At 53.8% G+C, this 20,505-nt stretch overlaps 10 protein-coding genes across 10 annotated transcripts; 4 read left to right on the top strand and 6 right to left on the bottom strand.

The window, feature by feature from the left end:
- Nucleotides 1-2: 2 nt before the first annotated feature.
- Nucleotides 3-1,221, bottom strand: BJX67DRAFT_77778 (uncharacterized protein). Its single transcript, XM_071035440.1, has 2 exons — nucleotides 607-1,221; nucleotides 3-557 (listed from the first exon to the last, which is right to left on the bottom strand). The coding sequence occupies exons 1-2, from the start codon at nucleotides 1,122-1,124 to the stop codon at nucleotides 74-76; spliced, it is 1,002 nt and encodes a 333-aa protein (XP_070886804.1). The 5' UTR covers nucleotides 1,125-1,221; the 3' UTR covers nucleotides 3-73.
- A 782-nt stretch (nucleotides 1,222-2,003) lies between these two features.
- On the top strand, nucleotides 2,004-4,381 carry BJX67DRAFT_352309 (hexose transporter protein). The gene is made up of 7 exons (XM_071029006.1): nucleotides 2,004-2,526; nucleotides 2,579-2,632; nucleotides 2,688-2,923; nucleotides 2,975-3,092; nucleotides 3,149-3,239; nucleotides 3,295-3,580; nucleotides 3,630-4,381. Exons 1-7 carry the CDS (start codon nucleotides 2,403-2,405, stop codon nucleotides 4,293-4,295), a joined length of 1,575 nt encoding a protein of 524 aa, XP_070886803.1. The 5' UTR covers nucleotides 2,004-2,402; the 3' UTR covers nucleotides 4,296-4,381.
- A 986-nt stretch (nucleotides 4,382-5,367) lies between these two features.
- On the bottom strand, nucleotides 5,368-6,225 carry BJX67DRAFT_352308 (uncharacterized protein). The gene is made up of 3 exons (XM_071029005.1): nucleotides 5,984-6,225; nucleotides 5,845-5,919; nucleotides 5,368-5,794 (listed from the first exon to the last, which is right to left on the bottom strand). Exons 1-3 carry the CDS (start codon nucleotides 6,155-6,157, stop codon nucleotides 5,657-5,659), a joined length of 387 nt encoding a protein of 128 aa, XP_070886802.1. The 5' UTR covers nucleotides 6,158-6,225; the 3' UTR covers nucleotides 5,368-5,656.
- A 1,928-nt stretch (nucleotides 6,226-8,153) lies between these two features.
- Nucleotides 8,154-9,356, bottom strand: gprI (putative cAMP receptor (Car4); the record flags this gene model as incomplete). Its single annotated transcript, XM_071032862.1, has 5 exons — nucleotides 8,154-8,392; nucleotides 8,478-8,650; nucleotides 8,704-8,768; nucleotides 8,832-9,033; nucleotides 9,091-9,356. The coding sequence occupies 5 exons, from the start codon at nucleotides 9,354-9,356 to the stop codon at nucleotides 8,154-8,156; spliced, it is 945 nt and encodes a 314-aa protein (XP_070886801.1).
- Nucleotides 9,357-10,910: 1,554 nt separating this feature from the next.
- On the bottom strand, nucleotides 10,911-12,752 carry BJX67DRAFT_387675 (sugar porter family MFS transporter; the record flags this gene model as incomplete). Its single annotated transcript, XM_071034257.1, has 8 exons — nucleotides 10,911-11,274; nucleotides 11,329-11,535; nucleotides 11,588-11,960; nucleotides 12,013-12,076; nucleotides 12,126-12,232; nucleotides 12,281-12,496; nucleotides 12,545-12,635; nucleotides 12,693-12,752. The coding sequence occupies 8 exons, from the start codon at nucleotides 12,750-12,752 to the stop codon at nucleotides 10,911-10,913; spliced, it is 1,482 nt and encodes a 493-aa protein (XP_070886800.1).
- Nucleotides 12,753-13,067: 315 nt separating this feature from the next.
- On the top strand, nucleotides 13,068-16,097 carry BJX67DRAFT_387673 (glycosyl hydrolases family 31-domain-containing protein). The gene is made up of 6 exons (XM_071034256.1): nucleotides 13,068-13,447; nucleotides 13,500-14,474; nucleotides 14,526-14,642; nucleotides 14,692-14,793; nucleotides 14,842-15,240; nucleotides 15,298-16,097. Exons 1-6 carry the CDS (start codon nucleotides 13,337-13,339, stop codon nucleotides 15,991-15,993), a joined length of 2,400 nt encoding a protein of 799 aa, XP_070886799.1. The 5' UTR covers nucleotides 13,068-13,336; the 3' UTR covers nucleotides 15,994-16,097.
- Nucleotides 15,871-18,077, bottom strand: BJX67DRAFT_77653 (FAD/NAD(P)-binding domain-containing protein). Its single transcript, XM_071035439.1, has 6 exons — nucleotides 17,632-18,077; nucleotides 16,959-17,575; nucleotides 16,847-16,911; nucleotides 16,722-16,800; nucleotides 16,565-16,674; nucleotides 15,871-16,503 (listed from the first exon to the last, which is right to left on the bottom strand). Exons 1-6 carry the CDS (start codon nucleotides 17,710-17,712, stop codon nucleotides 16,175-16,177), a joined length of 1,281 nt encoding a protein of 426 aa, XP_070886798.1. The 5' UTR covers nucleotides 17,713-18,077; the 3' UTR covers nucleotides 15,871-16,174.
- Nucleotides 18,078-18,102: 25 nt separating this feature from the next.
- On the top strand, nucleotides 18,103-18,706 carry BJX67DRAFT_352297 (DUF427 domain-containing protein). The gene is made up of 4 exons (XM_071029004.1): nucleotides 18,103-18,263; nucleotides 18,320-18,425; nucleotides 18,491-18,571; nucleotides 18,619-18,706. Exons 1-4 carry the CDS (start codon nucleotides 18,183-18,185, stop codon nucleotides 18,648-18,650), a joined length of 300 nt encoding a protein of 99 aa, XP_070886797.1. The 5' UTR covers nucleotides 18,103-18,182; the 3' UTR covers nucleotides 18,651-18,706.
- Nucleotides 18,707-18,883: 177 nt separating this feature from the next.
- BJX67DRAFT_380754 (M24 family metallopeptidase) lies at nucleotides 18,884-19,570 on the top strand (the record flags this gene model as incomplete). The annotated part of the gene is made up of 1 exon (XM_071032861.1): nucleotides 18,884-19,570. One exon carries the CDS (start codon nucleotides 18,884-18,886, stop codon nucleotides 19,568-19,570), a length of 687 nt encoding a protein of 228 aa, XP_070886796.1.
- A 101-nt stretch (nucleotides 19,571-19,671) lies between these two features.
- BJX67DRAFT_380753 (SDR family NAD(P)-dependent oxidoreductase) lies at nucleotides 19,672-20,505 on the bottom strand (the record flags this gene model as incomplete). The annotated part of the gene is made up of 1 exon (XM_071032860.1): nucleotides 19,672-20,505. One exon carries the CDS (start codon nucleotides 20,503-20,505, stop codon nucleotides 19,672-19,674), a length of 834 nt encoding a protein of 277 aa, XP_070886795.1.

Below are 20,505 nucleotides of genomic sequence, written 5' to 3'. Positions count from 1 at the left end.
AAATCATTATGGAGAGACTCTATCTCGGGAAGGATGGCACCCGAGCTCACACGCTTCAACGGTCAGAATGTCGCTAAAAGCGCGGGAATAACTTGCTCTGGCCACCCCACCAAATGCATTTATCATGCCTCTGAATCTTCAGCGATGCATCGGGCACAAGGGTGAACGGTACGTCTCCGGTTCCGTCCACGATGCTCTCCGGGTCTCCATTCGGCGGAACCTCGACGATAAAGCTCTTCGATGTCTTGATATCCTTCAGCGGGTCAAGAAGCGTGGACAGAGGAGCTTTATCCGTGGACCACTTCGATCTCCAATGGAGGGTGATAGTGAGCTCAGAGATGTCCTGCATACCGGCGAGGACGTCACAGGCGGGCTTCCACGCTTCGAGAATCTCTGGGTTGACGGTGGCGTCCCAGAACGCGAGAAGATCGAGAGTGACGAATCGAATGGACGAAAGACGGCGGGGAGTGATACATCGGGGCAGGCATTGAATGGTCTGTAGATCGTCGAAATGCAACGTATTCGCAGTGTAAAGCAATTCGACCGCTTCAGTGTACCTGGGAAGTATAAGAAGCCTGATGCCAGTCCTTGGGAACTGGGACATACACTCTACGACAGCTACGGAGCAAGGGAAGTCTCTTATCCTGCCGGGGCGCTTCCCCTGGAAGTCGCCGTGTCACCGTCCCATCTTCCGACAGCGGCTGTCCGCAGTTTCCATGGCTATGATGCGCTCCCTTACACGGCATACTGCAGAGTCTCCGATGGGTTCGGCGGACGTGGATCGGAACGGGGCTCGCGAGAATCTCCCGGTAGACTAGCTGGCGTAGTTCGGCAGGGAGCTTGAAGAACGACGATTGGAGCTGCGTGAAAGTTCGCGGTGGCTTTTTCGAAGCCCGAGGTTGTTCAGAGGACAGCGACAGAGACCTGCGAGAGCGTGGGAGGGACTTCGGGGGGCTTCCACCGCGCAACCGGAGCATCTTCACAAACTCGACCGGATGGAAGATGTAGTAAACGCCCTTGATCACTATCGAACACGCCCAAACGGACCACACCACCGCGAGAAGGGCCGCAAAGAAGAGGCGTCCTATGAGCCACTCGAAGGCGGACCGGAGACCCATCGCCATCGCGCGTCAGGGAAACTGAAGAGGGGATTGAGAGGAAGGAGGCGAGCGAGCGACATGGAGGTCTCTTCCTGATCCAGAGAGCTCAGCCGCGGTTGAGCCTCGCGCGCCAGTCCCGGTTGGGACAAGAGGCATTGGGAATACGAGATCCCATGTGAGGCCCTCCACGAAGAGGTTTGAACGAAGCGAGAGGGTGAATGGACCATCTCAAGGCTCAAGGCTTCATCAGAACCATGCCATCTCCCCCCTTTCTTTGTTCTGGGCCCGATCTTGTCGTCGCAGGCCAAACCCTAATGAGCAGCGACTCAGGCGACACGGTGGCGCGTCACGAGATTAAAATGTTGCCGCACGCCCGAGAGCCTCGAGAGATTAGGCTATTTGCTTTGCCCAGAATTCTTGGACAGGGGCGTGATCAGACTTGACATCTCTGGGGTGGTTCCGAGGCAGCACTCATCGCGCCGGCAAAGAGGCTGGCAGCAGGGCGAGCGAGATGAGTTCGGCCCGCGTCCACGGAGTCCACCCACGAGGAGGACGTGGCCGTCTCCGAAGGAACTTGAGGAACAGTCCGCTGTCTGTGATCATGAAGGAAGACGACCTTTCCTGTTTGGCCTCGGGGTTTCATCCAGTCATTCCAGATGAAGCCCTCGACGGTGGCCAAACCCTTGGCGATGTTGTCTCAGCTTGACAGCCTCTCGCGGTGATTGGGTGGGCGTTGGAGTCCCGAGCCCTGGACGCAGATGGCCCTTTGCGCTTTGGTGATAGCGTCCAAACGGCCACCAATCAGCCCGGTCCGCTGAAATTAGCTGACCACTGGCTCTCCGGGGGCGGGACTGGGGGAAAAACATGGAGATGGCAGGCGAGCTTGCTCAAAGCATCACGGACCCTGGAACCCTTTGCGCTCGACAGAAACGCCCCTCATCCGGTTAAATTGTGGTCTTCCTTTTGTCCTATGGGATCGCTAAGACTTTCCAGACTCCTCTGGAAATGCCTGCTTGATCAATCTCCGAATTCCCCCCAATCAGACACCCGAAGCATCTGAGCCAGCCACGCGGCGAGAGTCACAGAATCCGCCTCCCAACAACCCGAGAAGCCAAAAAGAAGCTTCGTTGGTTCCATCAGACGGGGTCCCATGTCCTTGAATTCATCCATTTTGCCGCCAATCCGGATCATTGGAGAGTTGACTTGTAACTTATAATAAAATCGCCGCCCCCTCCCGCCGATTCTTCCCTCGAGATAGGAGACAAGTGATTATTCCCAGTTCGATTTGCCACAGCCACCGCCATGGGGAAAGATACTTTTACGCTCGCTGGCCGAGAATGGCCCAAGGTGACGTGGTGGAAGATGAAGGGGATGCGCTTTGTCTACCTGACCCTGTGGGCTGCTCTGATCACCTCCGCGACAAACGGTGCGAAGACTCGACTGGATTCTCTCAATGGCTGTGCTAACGAGATCCGCAGGATACGATGGTTCCCTGATGAACGGTCTGCAGGCCCTTGACGACTGGAAAGCATGTAAGTCGACTCGACCAGGAATCGGTGACAAAACGGACATACTGATCTCTTCAAGCCTACAATTATCCGCAGGGCGCGACTCTTGGTCTTCTTGCTGCATCCCTGGCCATCGGTTCCATGCTTGCTATCCCAGTCGTGCCCTACGTGGCCGATTCTCTGGGCCGTCGCTTCGGCGTCGTCGTTGGGTGTGTGATCATGCTCGGCGGAGTCGCCATGACCTCCATCGGATACCAGGTCGCACTGTTCGTGGTTGGCCGAATCATTATCGGGTTTGGCCTTGGAATTGCTCAGGTAAGGGACACCTCGCCTGGCACTTGTGGGAGCTGATGCTGACCGGTCCAGGAATGCTCGCCTCTACTGGTCGCTGAGCTTGTCCACCCCCAGCACAGAGCCATCTACAGTACCATCTACAACTCTCTGTGGTATATTGGAAGCTTGATTGGTGCTTTGGTAACGCTCGGTGAGCCAATCGCCTGTCCACCATCCGGAGACGCGAGTATTGACAAGTCGCGACAGGCACGAACAAGATCACCGGCAGCGACTGGTCGTGGCGGATTCCCTGCCTCCTGCAAGCGATTCCGTCGCTCTGCCAACTGGTCTTCATCTGGTACTCCCCCTTCCCCCGTTGTGGGATGAGCGGAATTAGGGCTAACAAGACCTAGGACGGTCCCCGAGTCCCCCCGCTGGCTGATCTCGAAGGGCAGGGCTGCACAAGCCAAAAAGGTTCTGGCATACGTCCACGCTCAGGGCGACGAAGATGACGAGCTGGTGAACGTCGAGTTCGACGAGATCCAGCAGACCATCGCCCTCGAGAAGCAGCTGGACCGCAACCCATGGTCGGAACTGTGGTCGACTCGCGGGAACCGCCATCGCTGCATCATTCTGATCTCCATCGGGTTCTTCTCGCAGTGGTCTGGAAACGGGCTTGTCTCATACTTCCTGACTGAGGTCCGTTCCACAAACGACCCAAGTAATGCATATCAGCTGACGGAATCAGGTCCTCAAACTCATCGGCATCACCGACAGCAACGAAGTCCTCACCGTCAACTCCGTCCTCAACGCCGTCAACGTCGTCTCCGCAACCGGTATCTGCTTCTTTGTCGACTACTTCGGCCGCCGTAAGCTCTTCCTCACCTCCACCATCTCCATGATCTGCTGCAGTGTCGCAACAACCATCGCCCTGGCCCGTTTCCCCGAAGGGCCCAATGGCAAGGACCAGAACGCAGGGAACGCCGTGATCGCATTTATCTTCCTGTTCTACATCTCGTACAATATCGGCTTCAGCGGTCTCCTCGTCTCGTACTCCTCGGAGATCCTGCCCTACCGCATCCGCGCCAAGGGCCTGACGCTGATGTTCTTCTGCGTCAACCTGAGTCTGTGGTTCAACCAGTATGTCAACCCGGTTGCACTCCAGCGAATCGGGTGGAAGTACTGGATCGTGTACGACTGCTGGCTGTGCTTCGAGCTGTTTGTCGTGTGGAAGTTCTACATTGAGACCAAGGAGACGCCGCTCGAGGAGATCGTCAAGTACTTTGATGGCGAGGAGGCCATTCTGGGTGGCGCAGCTGCGACGGAGAAGGTCACTGAGCTGGTTAACATGCAGAACGAGAACCCCGGAGTGAGCGAGAAGGGGGCGGCTATTCACACTGAACTCAAGGCGTAGATGCGCCAATATGTTTCGATTATGCTGTGGGTGATGAGGGGAGGGACTGTTGATTTGAACGTGTATGTAGAAGACTGAATGAGCCATGATCTTCAGTGCCCTCTGCGACTGCTCTTGGAGTCAGCGCTTCGTAGAGTAAGACCACGAGTGGTTACTGGTAGGAGAAGTGGGCAACAATCTGCGGACCCGTCGAGCCTTGAGCTCAGGTTCCTCGACGACTTCTTCGGGACAGGTGCCATGAAACAGACGGATGAGGAGCCGAAAGGCCACCCGTCTTTGCTCTTCTAAACGAGTCTATTCTCGTAGCTCCCGCAGAGGCCCTTGAGAGACTGGTTCACCGGCATTGACCAGTCCACCAGGAACCTCCCATTTCCCCCAAAAGGCATCACTTTTGTCTCGTTGCTTGATAGGAACGGCGAGTCTGGACATCACAAGCATAATAAGGTCCTTTGACTGACTCACTACCAGAGAAAGTTTATCATAATGGAAGATGGCCCCAAGAGAGAGTCTTGACAGATATGCAACAGCGTTTGCGGGATCAGGACAAATTGCAGAGAGGTGTGTCCTTGTGTCAAATTCAAGTTCACGGCTGCTCTAGCGAAGATTTGGCTTATTCTTCCAACTCTTCTTTCGTCCATATCTTACTCAGTGGACCACGAGCTGTGGTGAGTGGCGCGTAGAACTGAAAAAAAAAATATTCAGCCAAACATACACGTCAAACACAGGCTACAGCTAGGTCCCAATCAACAGTTGAACCAAATTCTTCGGCAAGAAGTGATCCCTCGGGGCATGCATATAAGACTGAAGGTACTTTTTCTAGAGATTAGGCGCTGAATTTCAAATCCGTCCTGCTCTTAGTGAGGGACACATAGCTGTTGCAAAGTTGTTATCAGACAGATCCGGCATACACTAGCCCGGTCTCATTGCAAAGAAAAAGGCGAACTACTCTGTGCATCTGCCTCTTGCGGTTATGTAGATTATGTCCAGGAACCCCTTCAAAGCGGCTGTCTTCAAGCTTTACTGGATAAAGGTGCTGACCCCACGCATAGGCCCTACAAGACGGGTATAAGTCCTCAAGAATGTTTCAAGCGATATTCCACGTGAGTATAGAGCGACGCTACCTAAAGTTGAGGGCCGAATGAAGCGACAGACAATACACCAAATTCCAAAGGCATAGAGGCCAATTACGAGAGCAAGGCATAAATGTAATATGAATATAGGCGTTCAGAATGATAATGATCGAGGATCGTGAGTAGCAATTGTGTGTACTATCAAGCAAGATGACGGAAACTCAAAGCTCAGCAGACGGTGGCTGCTACATGTTGCGCAAGCAGGACAGCATGCATCCCAAAACCAGCTGTTTATGCATTGCCACAAGGGTAATATGTAGGGACACAAGCAATGCCACAGGAAGGCTCGCCTTCACAAAGTTGAGTTCCCAAACACATTGTGTCGTCAATGCTTCCAGTCGCTTGATGACCAGATTGAAAGCAAGCATTCTGCTATAGTTAGTAATAGAACTTCAAGAGTTAGCCTATTCTAAACTTACACAATCATAGGTATTTGTGTCTGTATGAACTGTGCACACGTATGAAAGAGTATTGTCACTTTTGGAGCGGCAGCGCTAAAGAAATGAAGTATTAGCTCGAACGGCATCTATAGAGACAAGGTGATAATCCAGAACATACAGGAGCACCATCTGGCCCTTCACCAAGATTATCAATAAAGCAGTCACCGCCTGAAAAGATGCAGTCGCATCCAACACCCTCCTGCCGGGCAGACAGGCTGTTAGAACTTTCGATAGGGCTTCCCATGACAACACCCTGGGCGATGGCAAGGAAAAAAAGGTTGAAGGTTCGCATGGTAAAGGTTCGAGAGAATATTATAATCCTGTGAAGATGTTGGAACTCTGTGAAGATGTTGGAATTCTGTGAGATGAGAACCATGGAAGGGTTTAGAGAGATTATTTATACCTTATCAAGCATCCGAAGCTGGCCTGCGTGTTCTATCTCGGTCTCTCACCTCGTCTTCAGGCCCCCAATACTGCTGATCTTGTGGGTTTGAAGGGCAGTGCAAAGGCGGTGCTGTGTTCACACTTGAAGGCAGGCTTGATAGATGTGGATTATGAACTGGCCAAACATATTCTCGAAATGATGTGGAAGCTGACACGTAGTGGATACGCATACAGCTTATTTCCTGGGAAGCTTCGTCATCCAAGCTTCGCCATCCAATTATCTCGGGGACTATAAATACAAGGATCAACATAAGCCTCGCCAGGTGTTGGGGCTCAGCGAGGCGACCAGCCAGGGTCATGTGACCACACAGCCATGATTCGTGCTGGTGTCTCAGTTGCACGGCGGGATCTGTTGGAAATCCCACCGGAGGAGTTATCAAAGACGCGGTTCGGATCGGGTTTCGACACACGGCGTTGCGGGAACTCCACCAACAAGGGTCAACCCTTCCGAGTGAAGAGCTCTTCTGGCTGACGAGGGTCAAGCGTTCGTCCATCTTCTCCATTCGCTTCGGCAATCAAGGAAGCCCAAGGGAACGCTTCCCTGTAGTGGAGAGCGGCCTGTATTGGGCGACGATCTGCCAGCCGCTTGTGCCTGAAAGTTGTCCTTGAGATAAAATTAGTAAAGCATCTGTTACTATTAACTATCTCAGGGTGAAATCGCTTACATTCGGATTCACCGAAATCGAGTAGTCGTCTAACAATTGATGGATGAGTGACAGAAGGAGAAACCCGTTTTGAATAGAGTTAATCGGTGCTGAATGATCTCCTGAGTATCGACTAAAATTTTGTTCATTCCAATGGCTTTCCTTCTCGAGAGGGAATATATGGGCGGTCTCCCCTCCAGTATGTTCTCACCAAGTAATCATTCTACCTAGCAAAAGTGACAGGCGTTTTGAGCACCCAACGAATGGATTTGGAATGGGCAAGAGACGCAAGGTTCGTGCGATGTGTCAGACATGGGTGAAAGAGGAGGTTCCGGGTATAGCTGTCTTGAGCAATAGCCACTCTGAATGGAAAATGCATTTTTCGTATATACTCAGAAATGGCAGGCGGTTGGAGGAGCCCTCGGCAGACGGGCAGTATAGGCAACAAGTTGGGCTGGAACGAAGGAGACTGTAGTGAGTTTCTCTGAGCCACGGAGGTGCGAGCTACTGGGAGATTCAAACGACGACGCGTGTGAGGCAAGCAGTCATCGGGATGAAAACGGAAGAAGAATCCGAGTTGCTAACGAAGGTCCATCTAGCAATATTTATACCTGCTGGGAAGCCTGCAATAGACCTTCACGTTGACCATATTAGGAAAGAGCGATTGAATGGGTAAAGCGAAATGAAGAAACAATTGAAGCGATATTAGGAGCTGGCGGAGCAATGACGCTGGCCGATCCTCATGAAGTCAGATTATGAATTAATCCGTCACCGAGATCGTTGACGGTCGACAATTTTACAGTCTCCAGCAATGGCCCAAGGGACCAGCAGCGACAGGTGGCATATAGTGCTAAATGAGTTGCACCGTAACATGTAGTCACCCAGGTGATCAACTCGGTTGGGAAACACGTTATATAGTAGAGTAGGTAACTGGTTGGTTTGAGAATCGATTCAGGATCTAAAAACACAATCAAAAACAAATAAGATAGCCAACTTGGTCAGGAAGCCAGTTCCGTAGTTGGGAATTATGTTAGCTCGCACCTCCGTGGCTCATACACAGAGTCCTCCCAAGAACGCCTGTACCGTACCATTCATTCCAACCCATTACTCGTATCAAGGTCTCTATTGAACAAAATGCGTGTAGACGAAGACGGCAACACGTGCAGGAAGTAGTGCACGGGCGGGCCAGCCCCCGATATGTCATCTCCTCGCCTTCGACCGCAGGGAGATAAAGATGATCCCGTTCCAGAATCCTCGGAGCGACCCGAGTGTGGCAACGGCCATCATAAGTGGGTACGGCTCTTTACCGGGGTGCCGGAAGGCGTAGACGCGGTTGATTGTCGGTGCGACCCACGTTGCTAGTAACGCGAGGAAGTAGAGGATCGGCATGAGGAGGAATTTTCGGAGTGACACCGCTGACTGCTGGCGGATTATGGGACCTAGGGCGTTGTCAATGGCCATTCGAATGATGAGATAATTGTGTGTCCTAGAAAAGCTCGAAGGAAAGGAAGGAGATGAGCTTACCCTCGAGATCCTTCATGTCATCGCGGTTCGTCCGTCGGACGGATTCGTTGCTGGGCGAAGTTCTAGAGGAAAGGGCGAGACAATCGTTGCTGGTGAGCATGAGCTCATGTCTCAATTGGAACAACTCATGCCCGATCACAATATAGAGAATGAGGACACCGAGGATGAGGAGCCTGGTGAGATCTTAGTCCTAGCACCCCGCATTCGAGGGGAAGGGACGGCATACCATATTGGTGCGTAATAGAAGATGATGCGGAACAGAACCCAATTAGGAGAGATAGAGCACCAGAACTGCAAGGGTCGGTCAGTTTCTTTGCTTTGCTGCTGGCATCAATTTCCCTGGCAAAAGCTTACCTGTACGCTGCCATATAGCGGGCCTTTCTCTGCGTTGCGGATGAAGAGAAAGACGAAGGCAGGAACGAAGGTCAGGGTTGTGATGACCACAATATACTTCTTCTCGAGCCTGCGGAGGCGTTCCGGCTCGTAGTGATAGAAGACGACGAGAACCACGTCCCATGTCATGGCCACTGTCCACAGGACATCTGCCACCGGAAACCTGGAAACGCGTTAGAATCGGCATAAGGATTCCCTTCGAGAGTATAAGGGAGACTACATTTGGAGTGAGAAGGCCTGAAACCTGCATAAAGCTGAGTCGTCTCCAGCCTCCGGCCCGCTGACCGATATCATCGTGGCGATAAAGTCGAAGAGGTTGTAGAAACCGTTGATGAGCATAATCCGATGCGTCGGACCGCGGAAATGCTCAGAGAAGGTGAATGTCGTAAAGATCGTTGCCACGCCGAGTAGAGACAGGCTCGAGGCGGTGCGCCCCGCAATGGACAGGCGATAAAGCTGGCTCTGGGAAAGCTTCATCGTGAGCATGGTGCCCCTGGGCAGGGACTTTTCGAGGCTTGGCCAGTGAGTGAGGGATACCGTGGCCGGGAGAATTGTTCACACTCCATGAGCAGTCCCGGATATCACATTATCTATGGAGCAGCTGGGGGGGAGAAAGGGGTCGAGCCTGTCGGTGGGTTGGGAGTTCATGATTAATAGGTGGTGAAAAATGACGCGAGTTCTCCAGAAAAGCAAAGTGAAGACAACAGCAGCGAGCCTTGTGGGGGATGCCATTGTGCGATCTGAAGCGCTATCACGCCATCTGCCGCGCTTCTGATGGAAGAAGATCGGAGAGCTCCTCTCTCATTGCTTTTCTCCAGCGCTCACACGCCCAAAAAACGCCACTTCTTCGGCTCATTCCACGCCCTGACGAGCCATTCGGGAGACCGATTTGCTCATTTCCATGGCTTGGGAGCGAAAACCATTCATCCCGGCAGTCGCCCCTGAGTCCAAGTCAGTAACTAAGCCTCTCCGACGAAGATAACGCGATATTCGGGGATCGGTCAGTGCCAGATCCCAGGCTGGGACGTGAATCAGGAACCTCCGAGGAATCTTCGAAAAATGGCGCATCGAAGCAATCTCGACCAGCGAGACATCTGGGACCCGTAGCGAGTTTACTGTTGTTGAAACATGTCTCGTTCGTCGATTTGATTCATCTCACGTTCAGAGGCACGGCATGCCACATCGGAGATGAAGTGAGAACATTTCCGGGCGCATGTCGCCATTAAAAACCTATCATTTTTGACGGAGAGGAACCGAGAGTGCTCGACAGCCAGGACACGAGCTTAACTGATGGACAGCCCAAGAGCCCCATCTTCGAGGGCGCGGTATCTGCGGCAGGCTCACATCCTCCATACTTGGCGTCTTGTCTGGAGAAAGGTCGGGTCGCGTGCCAGAGTTCAACCACCGTGCATGGTCACCGGGAGCAAAATGCAGGGACTCGATCCGCCCAAATGATTGGCGGCGAGGCCACAATTGGGCAAGCAAATTGTGTGAGGGAGGCGTGGCGGTGCTCGAGATCTGCCAGTCGACCTGTGCGCTCAGACCAGGGTTGGCCACCGGCAAGCACCGTCCGGCAGGGTGTGACAGGAACGCCCAGAGTCTGGTTCCACAATTTGAGTCGCTCCATCGTGCCTGACAAGTTCTCCGAGGGCAGAAGAGGACACTCCAGGGCACTCCAGGGCACTCCGACTCGACTGATGGCGTGACAGAGTCACGTGGGTTTTACCACCTGAGGCAGCAACTCAGAAGATGAATTGTCGCATGGAGTCGGTCGGAATTGAAGCAGATTGCTGGTTATGGTAATTATCCTATTATACACAGCGTTGGGCAATCTGTTGGGAATACTGGAAATCAGAACCAAGAGGTGAAGCAATTTCGCTTCCCGTCCGGAGTATACATAATCTCATTGTCAAACGGTGGGTGTATTCACACACTGTCTAACCAAATAAGCAGCCAGCCTCGTTCTATGGCCCGCGTATGAGCTTCCTCCGCCGTATTGCCTTCAAAATACTCCCTTCTCAGTCGCTGGGATCCTCGTATCTATTTCCGCTCATCCACGTGCTCCACCATTTCCAGATCGTTCGCCTCGATCTTCTCCTTCGCCTGCTGCAGATCCGCCACAACGACATCCTCGCCGAAGATGTGGCTAATTTCCTCGAGCGTCTTGCCCTTGGTCTCGGGGAAGTAAAGGAAGACCGTGATCGCACCGACAATGTTCGTGCAGACGAAGAGAGCGTAGTACTTGTATCCGACGTTGCTGAAGGCAATGGGCGAGACCTGGTTGAAGATGATGTTGATGATGACATTGCAGACAACGGAGATCGAGGAGCCTTTGGCCCGGATTGCCATTGTCATGATCTCTGGCACGTAGATATAGTGGATCGAGTTATACCCGAGGGAGTATCTGGGAAGGGTTGGTTAGAGCCATCTCTTCTGGCTTGAGGGGGTGTATGCTAACATCATGGAGAATAGGAATATAAACGCAATGGTAAATCCTTTGGCGACCATGTTGGCGCTATTGACAAATCCGCCAGAAAGGCCCATGACGATGGCCATGTCGACTGTCATCGCGACACCGGTGATCCAAAGGGTCTTCTTGCGGCCCCAAGTGTCGACATAATACAGACAGACCAGATTGGCCAGCGGACCGACTAGACCGTAGATACTATACAGGCATTAGCTGGGCGAGACTAAACTAGGCGCCAGAAGGATCATACCCCGCGAGCAAGGTAACATTGTGCCCTTCCATCCCCAGTCCTTTATAAAGGTCCGTCTGGTAGTAGTTGATGACATTGATACCGCTGAGCTGCGTGAACGCCTGGACAAGTACCGCGAGAACAAGACGCTTGCGGTTACTAGCCCGGTTGAAGAGGTCCGCCCACCCAGCGACATATTGGCTCTTCTCGAATCGCAGCTGTTCGCGGATCTGAAAGAACTCGGCTCGCACTAGCGAGTCATCTTGGTCCTTGTGGCCGTGGAGACGCTTGATGACTGCGAGCGCTTCGTCGTCGCGTTCCTGTTCAAGCAGCCAGCGCGGAGAATATGGGAGCCAGAAGATGCCGACGAGGATGATCAAAGCTGGAAGACATTCTGGAGAGGTCGTTATTACGAGCAACAGGACTTGGATGAATGGGGTTCCTACGGAAAGCCAGGGGAAACCGCCATTGAAACTGGCCCGTGGAGTAAGAGCAACCGAACCCTACCCACTGCCAGAAGTGAGCGAGCAGTCAGAATAGAACAGAGGGTCAAGCTCACATTCGCAGTAGCAAAACCAAATCCGACAAATTGCGCATGCAGACCGGCAATCAGACCACGCTTATGTGATGGAGCAATCTCGGAGTTGTAGATGGGAATGGTCATATCTGGAATCAGTCAGAATTGGAGTCCCAACAGCCATAATTGCGACTTACTCATGATGCCCACAGCGAAACCCCCGATGATTCTCCCGGCGATCAGCATACCAATATGCACTGTGGCGGCTTGAATTATTCCAGCAATCAGCGCGATCAGAGCGCCGATGGCGATCGTCTTCTTCCGTCCAAGATAGTCCGCACTCCATGCTGCGAAGAAGACTCCAAAGACTGTCCCTGCACCGAATGTGCTCACAACAGCGCCTTTGATGCTAGCTTCAGCAAGTCAGTATGGAGGGTTGGAAGAAGAAAGGTGCCTTTTACGAGTAAACGGAGCGAAATAATCCAGGAACTCCGGCTGCGCGATGACGGTGGAGACGATGCCCGAGTCGATACCGTACAACAGGGAACCAACCTAGGGGAGTAAGAGTTAACATTTCACGTCAAGAAGGCAGGATCACCTTGCGCGTACCGCCGCAAAGAGACCACAGGCCCATGTATAGGCGTTGATCCGCTTGTCGTTTGAGGACATGGTGCTGGCTCTACTCTAGAGAACTCACAAGAGATACTCACGAGAGGAACAGATGGTGTCGAAATAATTATCCGCGTGGCATTTGCCACGACTATATAGCTCCTTGAATACCCGATGCAGCTCCAACATTCTCTTGGCCGTTGCATCGACCCCCTGGGGTTCGGAAAAACGTGCAGGCTAAATTCATCGTGCAGTTGGAGACTTCGAGACACTTGCTCAGAAGCTTCTAGCAAGCAGATTGGACAAGCTCCAGGTCATCAAGTCTGGAAAAGGATTCCGAATCGTAGAACAAGCACGTGGCGCGCAAACTGAAGCCTGGGGTCCAGTCCCCCACGTGGGGGTGTCTGGTCCTGCCCAGCATTTGTTGGAGTCAAAAACGGCCTGATCCAGCAAAGACTCGGATTGCGGCGCTTAACTCGGCCGTTTACTGGACAGCCGGGTAAAGCGTTCTACTGCAACCTTTCTCAAGCGCCTAAAGTCTTCGAATTCGGAGATTCGGCGCAATGGCGAGCGAGGAAACGTAAAAGAAATTCCGTCTGCTGCTCGACGATGACACTCAGGACCAACCCTCAGAGTCAGAAAAGATGGTGAAATTCTCTCACGGCTGCTGGCACCCAGCGGCAGATACCCTCATTGACTGGGCCGTGGAGACCGTTGTCGCTGAGACGCAGGACGACAAGCTCCATTTCGTCACGGTAGGATTCAGATCTGTAAACCTGGATAGACGACGAGCTGACTGGTCTATAGTCTTCAAAACCAATCAACCACCGAGGAGATACGCTGAACAACCCGACGTTAACTCACTCCCTCAGCTCGCCCGTCGACAACGTTCTACATATTTCATCCACGCATTGGATGAGACAAAAGAGCGTCACTCAAGGGCCTCATTTCGAGCTATTTCCTGCTGGCCGGCCGGAGCATGAATCGAGCGTTGAAACCTCGAAGACAGGGGAAGGCCTGAAACTTGACATTGGCAGCCTTTCCGCGGCCGTGGACACCCGACCCAAGTCATTCGATGTTAGCTTTTATGCCAACAAGAAGCTACTCACCAAACTGGGATGGCGTTCAGTTGGCTACGTGAAGCAGGGAACCACAGCTCTGCACCCTAGGGCGAACTACCTCGACCCTAACAGGGGCAAGCGATGGGTCACCTACCAACTGCAGCTCGGCGTTGGAGACAAGGTCTACGGCCTGGGTGAGCGATTCGGGCCTTTTGTTAAGAACGGGCAGAGCGTTGAAATCTGGAACGAAGACGGTGGCACCGGTTCAGAGCTCACGTACAAAAACATCCCCTTCTTCATCACCTCCGCCGGCTACGGAGTCTTCATCCCGACCTCGAACTTCCTCTCTTTCGAAATCCAGTCAGAGCGAACTACTCGGGTCAACATCTCCGTTCCCGGAGAGTCACTGGCCATGTATCTCATCTACGGCCCGGATCCAAAGTCCATCATCGAGCGATACACGACCATCACAGGAAAGCCAGCACTTCCACCCGCATGGACCTTCGGGCTGTGGCTCAGCACCAGCTTCACTACTGAATATGACGAGGGAACTGTGACGTCTTTCCTGGATGGCATGGCCGAACGTGAAATCCCCGTGAGCGTGTTCCACTTCGACTGCTTCTGGATGCCCGGCTTCAAGTGGTGCGACTACGAGTTTGACAAGGATTATTTTCCAGATGCAAAGGGACAGCTGGAGCGGATCAAGAAGCGTGGAATCCACGTAAGTACTAGCACCACCATAAAATAGAAAAGCAACTTCTAACTCGGGTAGATCTGCGTGTGGATAAATTCGTACATCGCACAGGAAAGCTCCATCTTCGACGAAGCTGCCGAGAAGGGCTATCTTCTCAAGAGGACGGATGGGAGCGTGTGGCAGTATGATTTCTGGGTATGATCACCCCCCTGATATCGAGAATCTGGCTAACAAGCAGGCGTAGCAAGCGGGAATGGGCTTTGTGGATTTCACAAATCCAGATGCCTGCAGATGGTACCAGGGGAAGCTTCAGGCACTCATCGACATGGGAGTAGACTCTTTCAAGGTAATCCCCGATTTAAGCCATAGGGTTCGCTCATTACTGACCACTTAGACCGACTTCGGCGAGCGCATTCCCACTGGCGATGTGGTATACTTTGACGGTTCCAGCCCAGAAAAGATGCATAACTACTACCCCTTTCTCTACAACAAGGTTACGTTCGAGGTGGTAGAGAGGAACTTCGGCCCACACAAAGCTGCGCTTTTTGCTCGCTCCGCAACGGCCGGATGCCAGCGTTTCCCCGTCCACTGGGGCGGAGATCCGTACAGCACGTTCGAAGCCATGGCCGAAACTCTACGCGGGGGAATGAGTCTGGCCCTTTCAGGCTTCGGGTACTGGGCACACGATATTGGCGGCTTTGAGGGAAAGCCAGATCCTGCGCTGTTTAAGCGATGGATTGCCTTTGGTTTGTTCTCGAGTCATTCGCGGCTGCATGGCAGTGGGAGCTTCCGGGTGAGCATGCACCGAGCATATGCCGGGAGTCTATCCAAGAGACTGACGATTCAACAGGTTCCCTGGCTCATTGACGAATCCGGCGAGGCTGATAAAGTCTTGAAACACTTTGTGCAGACCAAACACTCCCTCATGCCGTACCTCTACTCCAGCGCCATCGAAACGCACCAGACGGGAGTTCCGATGCTGCGGGCCATGTTCCTGGAATACCCGAACGACCCAATAGTTTGGCACATAGACACCCAGTACTTCCTCGGCGACAGTCTGCTCGTCGCGCCTGTCCTCAACGCCGAGGGCGAAATCCAATACTACCTCCCGAAAGGTGAGTGGTACGGCCTCCTCGACGGCAAGATCCGCACTGGCGGCGGGTACGTAACTGAAGAACACGATTTCTTCTCCTTGCCTGTCCTTCTTCGACCTGGATCTGCTATATTCCGCAGCCTAAATCAGGATAAGGGAAGTGTGGTGTATGGCTGGAGCAAGGACGTGGAGCTGCTGGTGAACTGGGTTGAGGGGATGGATAGGACTGTCCGGATTGCGGACCATGAGAAGCCTGGCGCGTTTAAGCTTGCTCTGCGTATTTACGATTCCGCAAATGGTGTTGCCGTCAGCGTTGTTGACGGCAGTATCAACGGGTTCGTAGACATCAGGGTGGTCAATAAGAGCGTTGACTCGTCTAATGCGAGGGTCATGGACGACCACACCCTTCGCTTGACAGAGGGACAGACTCGGGTTACAATGAAGATAAAATAGATCAGGTTTTGTTTAATGCACTCGATTCAGTAGGAATGGAATGATACGTTCGTGATCCCTCGCCTGACAGCTGTCTATCGATTTTAGGGCTTCACTACCCACTGAAGTATATGACTATCGGGAATACCCTCACAAATCATGGACGAAATTCTCTCAAATACGGAGATACCCTGTATTCCGCCTATCTCCCATCCAGGTACGCCTGGACATGCCGACGACTGTCACCGAGCACGTCATAGCGGAAGTTATGCTCCCAGAACTCCGCGGTAGTCGTGGGGACCTTGACACCATCGGGCATATACTGCCGCGCCTGTTCCTGAATCCTCCAGTTCTGGTCTTGACCTGCATTCGAGAGGATCTGCATCGCAGACACACGTCTGAGACGAATTTTTTCGAACAAGGCCAGGCGATTGTGGATCTCGCCCTCGGAAACGGTTCCCGGCATATCCGCGAACAACTCACTTAATGCGCCGGCATCCTCAATGGCCATGCCGCCGCCTTGGCCTTGGTCTGGACGCAAATCAGAACCTGTGTCCAGCGCTGGACACGGCGGGGGGGGGGAGGGACATACGAGGGAGCATGGGATGAGCTGCATCTCCGATCAAGAGCAGGCGACCACGAGTCAGGGTTGGAAACGGATCACGGTAGAGAAGGGGCCACCGCTTGATGCTCGTCGCCTTCCTGTCCGAATTTAGTAAACGGAGGACGAGGGGGGAGAGGCCTCATACTTGACTATTTTCAAGACATCGGGATGGAAGTCGGGGAAGTAGGATAAGACATCCTCAACATCCGCGGCCCGGTCCCAATCTTGTTGCTTGTTAGTCACTGCGTAGGTTGTACAGAGAGAGCCTACCTTCTCGTTCATGGCCATCAGTCTGCCGGTCCTCGTGCACAGCCACAAAGTTCTGAATTGTGTTACTTCTTCGCTGTCAGTAGCTGATCCACAATGCTTCGAGGGAGCTTACCCAGCACACGGATACCAGACAAGCCGCCTCATACTCCCCTCGGCCGTCATGATCCGCATCACCCCATCGCCGAGCTGGGTGGCACCAGTCTCAACGAGCGGGCGTACCTCAGGATCCTGACGCAGATCCTCGGCGGCTAACAGGAACCGAAACACCGCCCATCCAGTGGCCGTGGCTGGAGCCTCGTGTCCAAGAACGTGGCGGATGGCGGACGTATGCACTCCGTCTGCGGCGATGACGAGATCTGCCTGGTGGATGGATCCATCGGCCAGCGAGATAGATCCCTTCTCAGGGTCATAGTCGGTAACCTCGGCGCGCAAGATGATCTCTGCAGGACGTCCCAGGCCTTCCGGATCGGTGGCCAGCCGTCGCAGTTCGGAATGAAGATCGACTCGATGCGCGAGGTACCAAGGGCCGCCGTAATCCTTCGCAAAGTCAGGAAATTCGATGTTGTGTGCATATCGGAGCGATTCTCCAAGCACTAGGATATGCCGACGGGCCGTGACCAGGCGCGCTCGTTCGACATCGAATCCCCAGTGGAGCAGGACTCGGGAGGCATTTGGGCACACGTTGATTGCGGCGCCAACCTCGCGAAGCAAGCTCGAGCGCTCATAGATCTGGAAGAGGCGATCAGATATTCATGGTATGGCAGCAGAGACCTCGTGCGACTCACCGTGACGTCGTGGCCCGCGCGACGCAGCCCGATTCCGGCGGCCAGTCCCGCAATGCCGGCTCCGACAATAATTACTTTCATTAGGCAATGAAATCGGGCGAGGAATCCGACACAAGTCAAGCAATAGCCCTGGGAGCCGAGCGGAAGGTTCCTGAAGAGGTTGCCCCGCCATGAGGTCGGCCCCTCCCAAATCACGCTGGGTTCCTGGTGACGAGATGATGTTACACGACATGCAAAGCCATACTCAAACAGGGGCCTGTAGGACCCTTGCTTCCCCACTGTCACTTCACCAAGTCATCGAGGCAGAATACCGTCACTTGATTGTGATTATTCCTGCGCAGGTCCGTGATGTCTCCCAAGATGAAGGAAATCGTCCGGGCAAGGTATCAACAGAGCGGGCTCGGAGCTTGGATATGATGACGCACTTTTGGCACCGAATTTGTAATCTCCCCCGCCCCGCTGTCAGCTTTATATCAGATCTCGTCGGTTCTGTCAGATTTGGCCTTCCTCCATCCAAACGAGAGTTGTGCTCAAAGTTGATTCATCACAAGATGCCTCGTGCTCTCGCAAAAGTGGGCGACCGCGTCATCGCCGAAACGGACAAGTGGGAGACCGTTGAAGGGAACATCTACGTATGGAGTTCAGAGAAGGATACGGCGGGGATGCGCAGCGATGCTAACGGCGACAGTTCCCTTCTTCGGCCATCAAGGACCGATCTATCCTCCAGGACTCTGACTTGTCGACCTTTTGTCCGTGGAAAGGCCACGCTTCGTACTGGAGCATCAACGTAGACGGTCGTTGCCCTGCTTTCGAGTCCATGCCGCTTCTCGTCCTCATGTCCACGCTAACAGCCTCCCAGGCCAGACGCTCGAGAACGCAGCCTGGTACTACAAAGAGACGTATGACGCAGCGAAGAACATCGAGGGCTATGTTGCTTTCTGTGAGCTCCAACCAGACTGCATCGGAGGCGTGGCTAACGAGTGATAGATAAAGATAAGGTCGAGATTGTGCAGGAATAGTTCTAGGGGCCTAGTTCTATAGTCATGGCAATGTAGGAATGCGATGCCTTCTCGTAGTCCTCTTTCTGATTCGTATTCCCGTCAATAATAAGCCAGAAACCGAGGAGATGAACACCAAGTTGGAGATATGACTCAATCCCCGTATCCAACCCCACCCCCCTCACCAAGTCCCTTTCTGATAAATCCCAACCCCATTGCCCTCCACATCTCTGACACTTGCTGCTCCCGCAGAGATGGCCACCCCCCAAGACAAAGAGCGCGCCGCATACCTCCTCGACGCGCAAAACAAAGCCGTCGCCCTCTTCGAAGCCATCGAGAAGCTGGTCCGCCCGGGAGTCAGCGAGAAGGTGCTGAACAAGGAGATCTACGACCTCGGCGCAGAGCACGGCGTCACCTCGCACTGGCACAAGCGGCTCATCCGCAGCGGGCCCAACACGCTCCTCCCCTTCGCCGAGAACCCGCCAGACCGCGTCATCGAGGAAGACGACATCCTCGTCGTCGATCTCGGCCCCGTCTTTGAGGCGTACGAGGCGGATTTCGGACGCACGTTCGTCCTCGGCAACGACCCGCACAAGATCAAGCTGCGCGATGCGCTAGAGCCAGTGTGGAAGACTGTCAAGGCGCGGTTCCACGAGAACCCGGATATCACCGGTGGTGAGCTGTACGAGATTGCGTGTGAGGAGGCCGAGCGGGCGGGCTGGGTGTTTGGTGCGGATCTGGCGGGACATCTCGTGGGTTCATTTCCTCATGAGCGGATTCCGAATGACAAGATTGCGCTGTATGTGAAGCGGGGGAATACGGATAGGATGAACTCGGTCGGGCGTGATGGGCTGCGAAGGCATTGGATATTGGAGATTCACCTGCGCGATCCGGTGCGCGGGTTTGGGGGGTTCTACGAGCAGCTCTTGACGATTGACTAGCTTTATGAGGAGACATGAATGAAGGATAGGAACAGCGTAGCAGGCTTCAACAGCCATGACAGATAAATGCTTCAATATAACCACAATATAGACATCCAACCCTACAGCTTCGACACAGCACTGCTTGTAAACCCCCCGTCCACCACCAAGTTCTGCCCAGTGATATAACCCGCCGCATCGCTCGCCAGAAACGCCGTCGCACTGGCAACATCAAACGCATCGCCCATCCTCCCCATCGGAATGGGCTGCTCCATGATCCGCCGATACGCCTCTTCCTGCCCGCTCGTCTTCAGACTCTCCACAAGCGGCGTATACATGAGGCCCGGGGCGATGGAATTCAACCGCACACCCTTACCCGCATACATGACAGCCGTCACCCTCGTGAAGTGAATAACCGCCGCCTTAGCAGACGAGTACGCGACCTGCGGTTTCCCGATATACCGCAGGCCCGCGATGGAGGCGTTGTTCACCACGACCCCGGCGCCCTGCCTCTCCATGATCGGGAGCACAACGTGGCACGCTGTATACACGCTCTTCAAGTTGACCTGGATCTGGCGATCCCACACCTCCTCAGACATACTCGCAGGATCCCCCGTCGCCGTCATGCCGACATTATTCACGAGGATGTCGATTCGCCCGTGGCGCGCGACCAGGGCATCCGCTACTTTCTGGACATCCGTTACGGAGGTAACATCTGCTTGGATGACGTCGCAGATTCCACCCTCATCCCGGATCCGGGATGCCGTGTACTCTGCGGCGGAGAGGTTCAGGTCGCAGCCGAAGACTTTTGCGCCGTTGTGCGCCAGGACGCGCGCGATCGCGGCGCCGTTGCCCCATGTCTCTGAGCCGGGGGCCTTGGTCTGCCCAATTCCCATGATCAGGGCAGTTTTGCCGGCCAGGTCGGGGTATTTTGCGAAGGAGGGGGTGGGCGTCAT

The sequence above is a fragment of the Aspergillus lucknowensis genome (genome assembly GCF_044049455.1).
Source record: "Aspergillus lucknowensis strain CBS 449.75 chromosome Unknown BJX67scaffold_17, whole genome shotgun sequence".
Taxonomy (NCBI): Eukaryota; Fungi; Ascomycota; class Eurotiomycetes; order Eurotiales; family Aspergillaceae; genus Aspergillus; species Aspergillus lucknowensis.
This window is presented reverse-complemented; position numbering and strand designations above follow the sequence as displayed.

Coding starts and splice junctions, on each gene's coding strand:
- BJX67DRAFT_352297 (XM_071029004.1), top strand. CDS start 18,183: ATGCCTCGTGCTCTCGCAAAAGTGGGCGACCGCGTCATCGCCGAAACG. Junction 18,426..18,490: donor CTGGAGCATCAACGTAGACG/GTCGTTGCCCTG, acceptor ACAGCCTCCCAG/GCCAGACGCTCGAGAACGCA. Junction 18,572..18,618: donor CGAGGGCTATGTTGCTTTCT/GTGAGCTCCAAC, acceptor AACGAGTGATAG/ATAAAGATAAGGTCGAGATT.
- BJX67DRAFT_352309 (XM_071029006.1), top strand. CDS start 2,403: ATGGGGAAAGATACTTTTACGCTCGCTGGCCGAGAATGGCCCAAGGTG. Junction 2,527..2,578: donor GATCACCTCCGCGACAAACG/GTGCGAAGACTC, acceptor CGAGATCCGCAG/GATACGATGGTTCCCTGATG. Junction 3,581..3,629: donor TCTCATACTTCCTGACTGAG/GTCCGTTCCACA, acceptor TGACGGAATCAG/GTCCTCAAACTCATCGGCAT.
- BJX67DRAFT_77653 (XM_071035439.1), bottom strand. CDS start 17,712: ATGAAAGTAATTATTGTCGGAGCCGGCATTGCGGGACTGGCCGCCGGA. Junction 16,912..16,958: donor GTCTGGTATCCGTGTGCTGG/GTAAGCTCCCTC, acceptor ACAGCGAAGAAG/TAACACAATTCAGAACTTTG. Junction 16,801..16,846: donor TGATGGCCATGAACGAGAAG/GTAGGCTCTCTC, acceptor ACAAGCAACAAG/ATTGGGACCGGGCCGCGGAT.
- BJX67DRAFT_352308 (XM_071029005.1), bottom strand. CDS start 6,157: ATGCGAACCTTCAACCTTTTTTTCCTTGCCATCGCCCAGGGTGTTGTC. Junction 5,920..5,983: donor AAGGGCCAGATGGTGCTCCT/GTATGTTCTGGA, acceptor TCATTTCTTTAG/CGCTGCCGCTCCAAAAGTGA. Junction 5,795..5,844: donor ACACAAATACCTATGATTGT/GTAAGTTTAGAA, acceptor TAACTATAGCAG/AATGCTTGCTTTCAATCTGG.
- BJX67DRAFT_387673 (XM_071034256.1), top strand. CDS start 13,337: ATGGTGAAATTCTCTCACGGCTGCTGGCACCCAGCGGCAGATACCCTC. Junction 13,448..13,499: donor ACAAGCTCCATTTCGTCACG/GTAGGATTCAGA, acceptor ACTGGTCTATAG/TCTTCAAAACCAATCAACCA. Junction 14,475..14,525: donor TCAAGAAGCGTGGAATCCAC/GTAAGTACTAGC, acceptor TAACTCGGGTAG/ATCTGCGTGTGGATAAATTC.
- BJX67DRAFT_77778 (XM_071035440.1), bottom strand. CDS start 1,124: ATGGCGATGGGTCTCCGGTCCGCCTTCGAGTGGCTCATAGGACGCCTC. Junction 558..606: donor CTCCGTAGCTGTCGTAGAGT/GTATGTCCCAGT, acceptor TATACTTCCCAG/GTACACTGAAGCGGTCGAAT.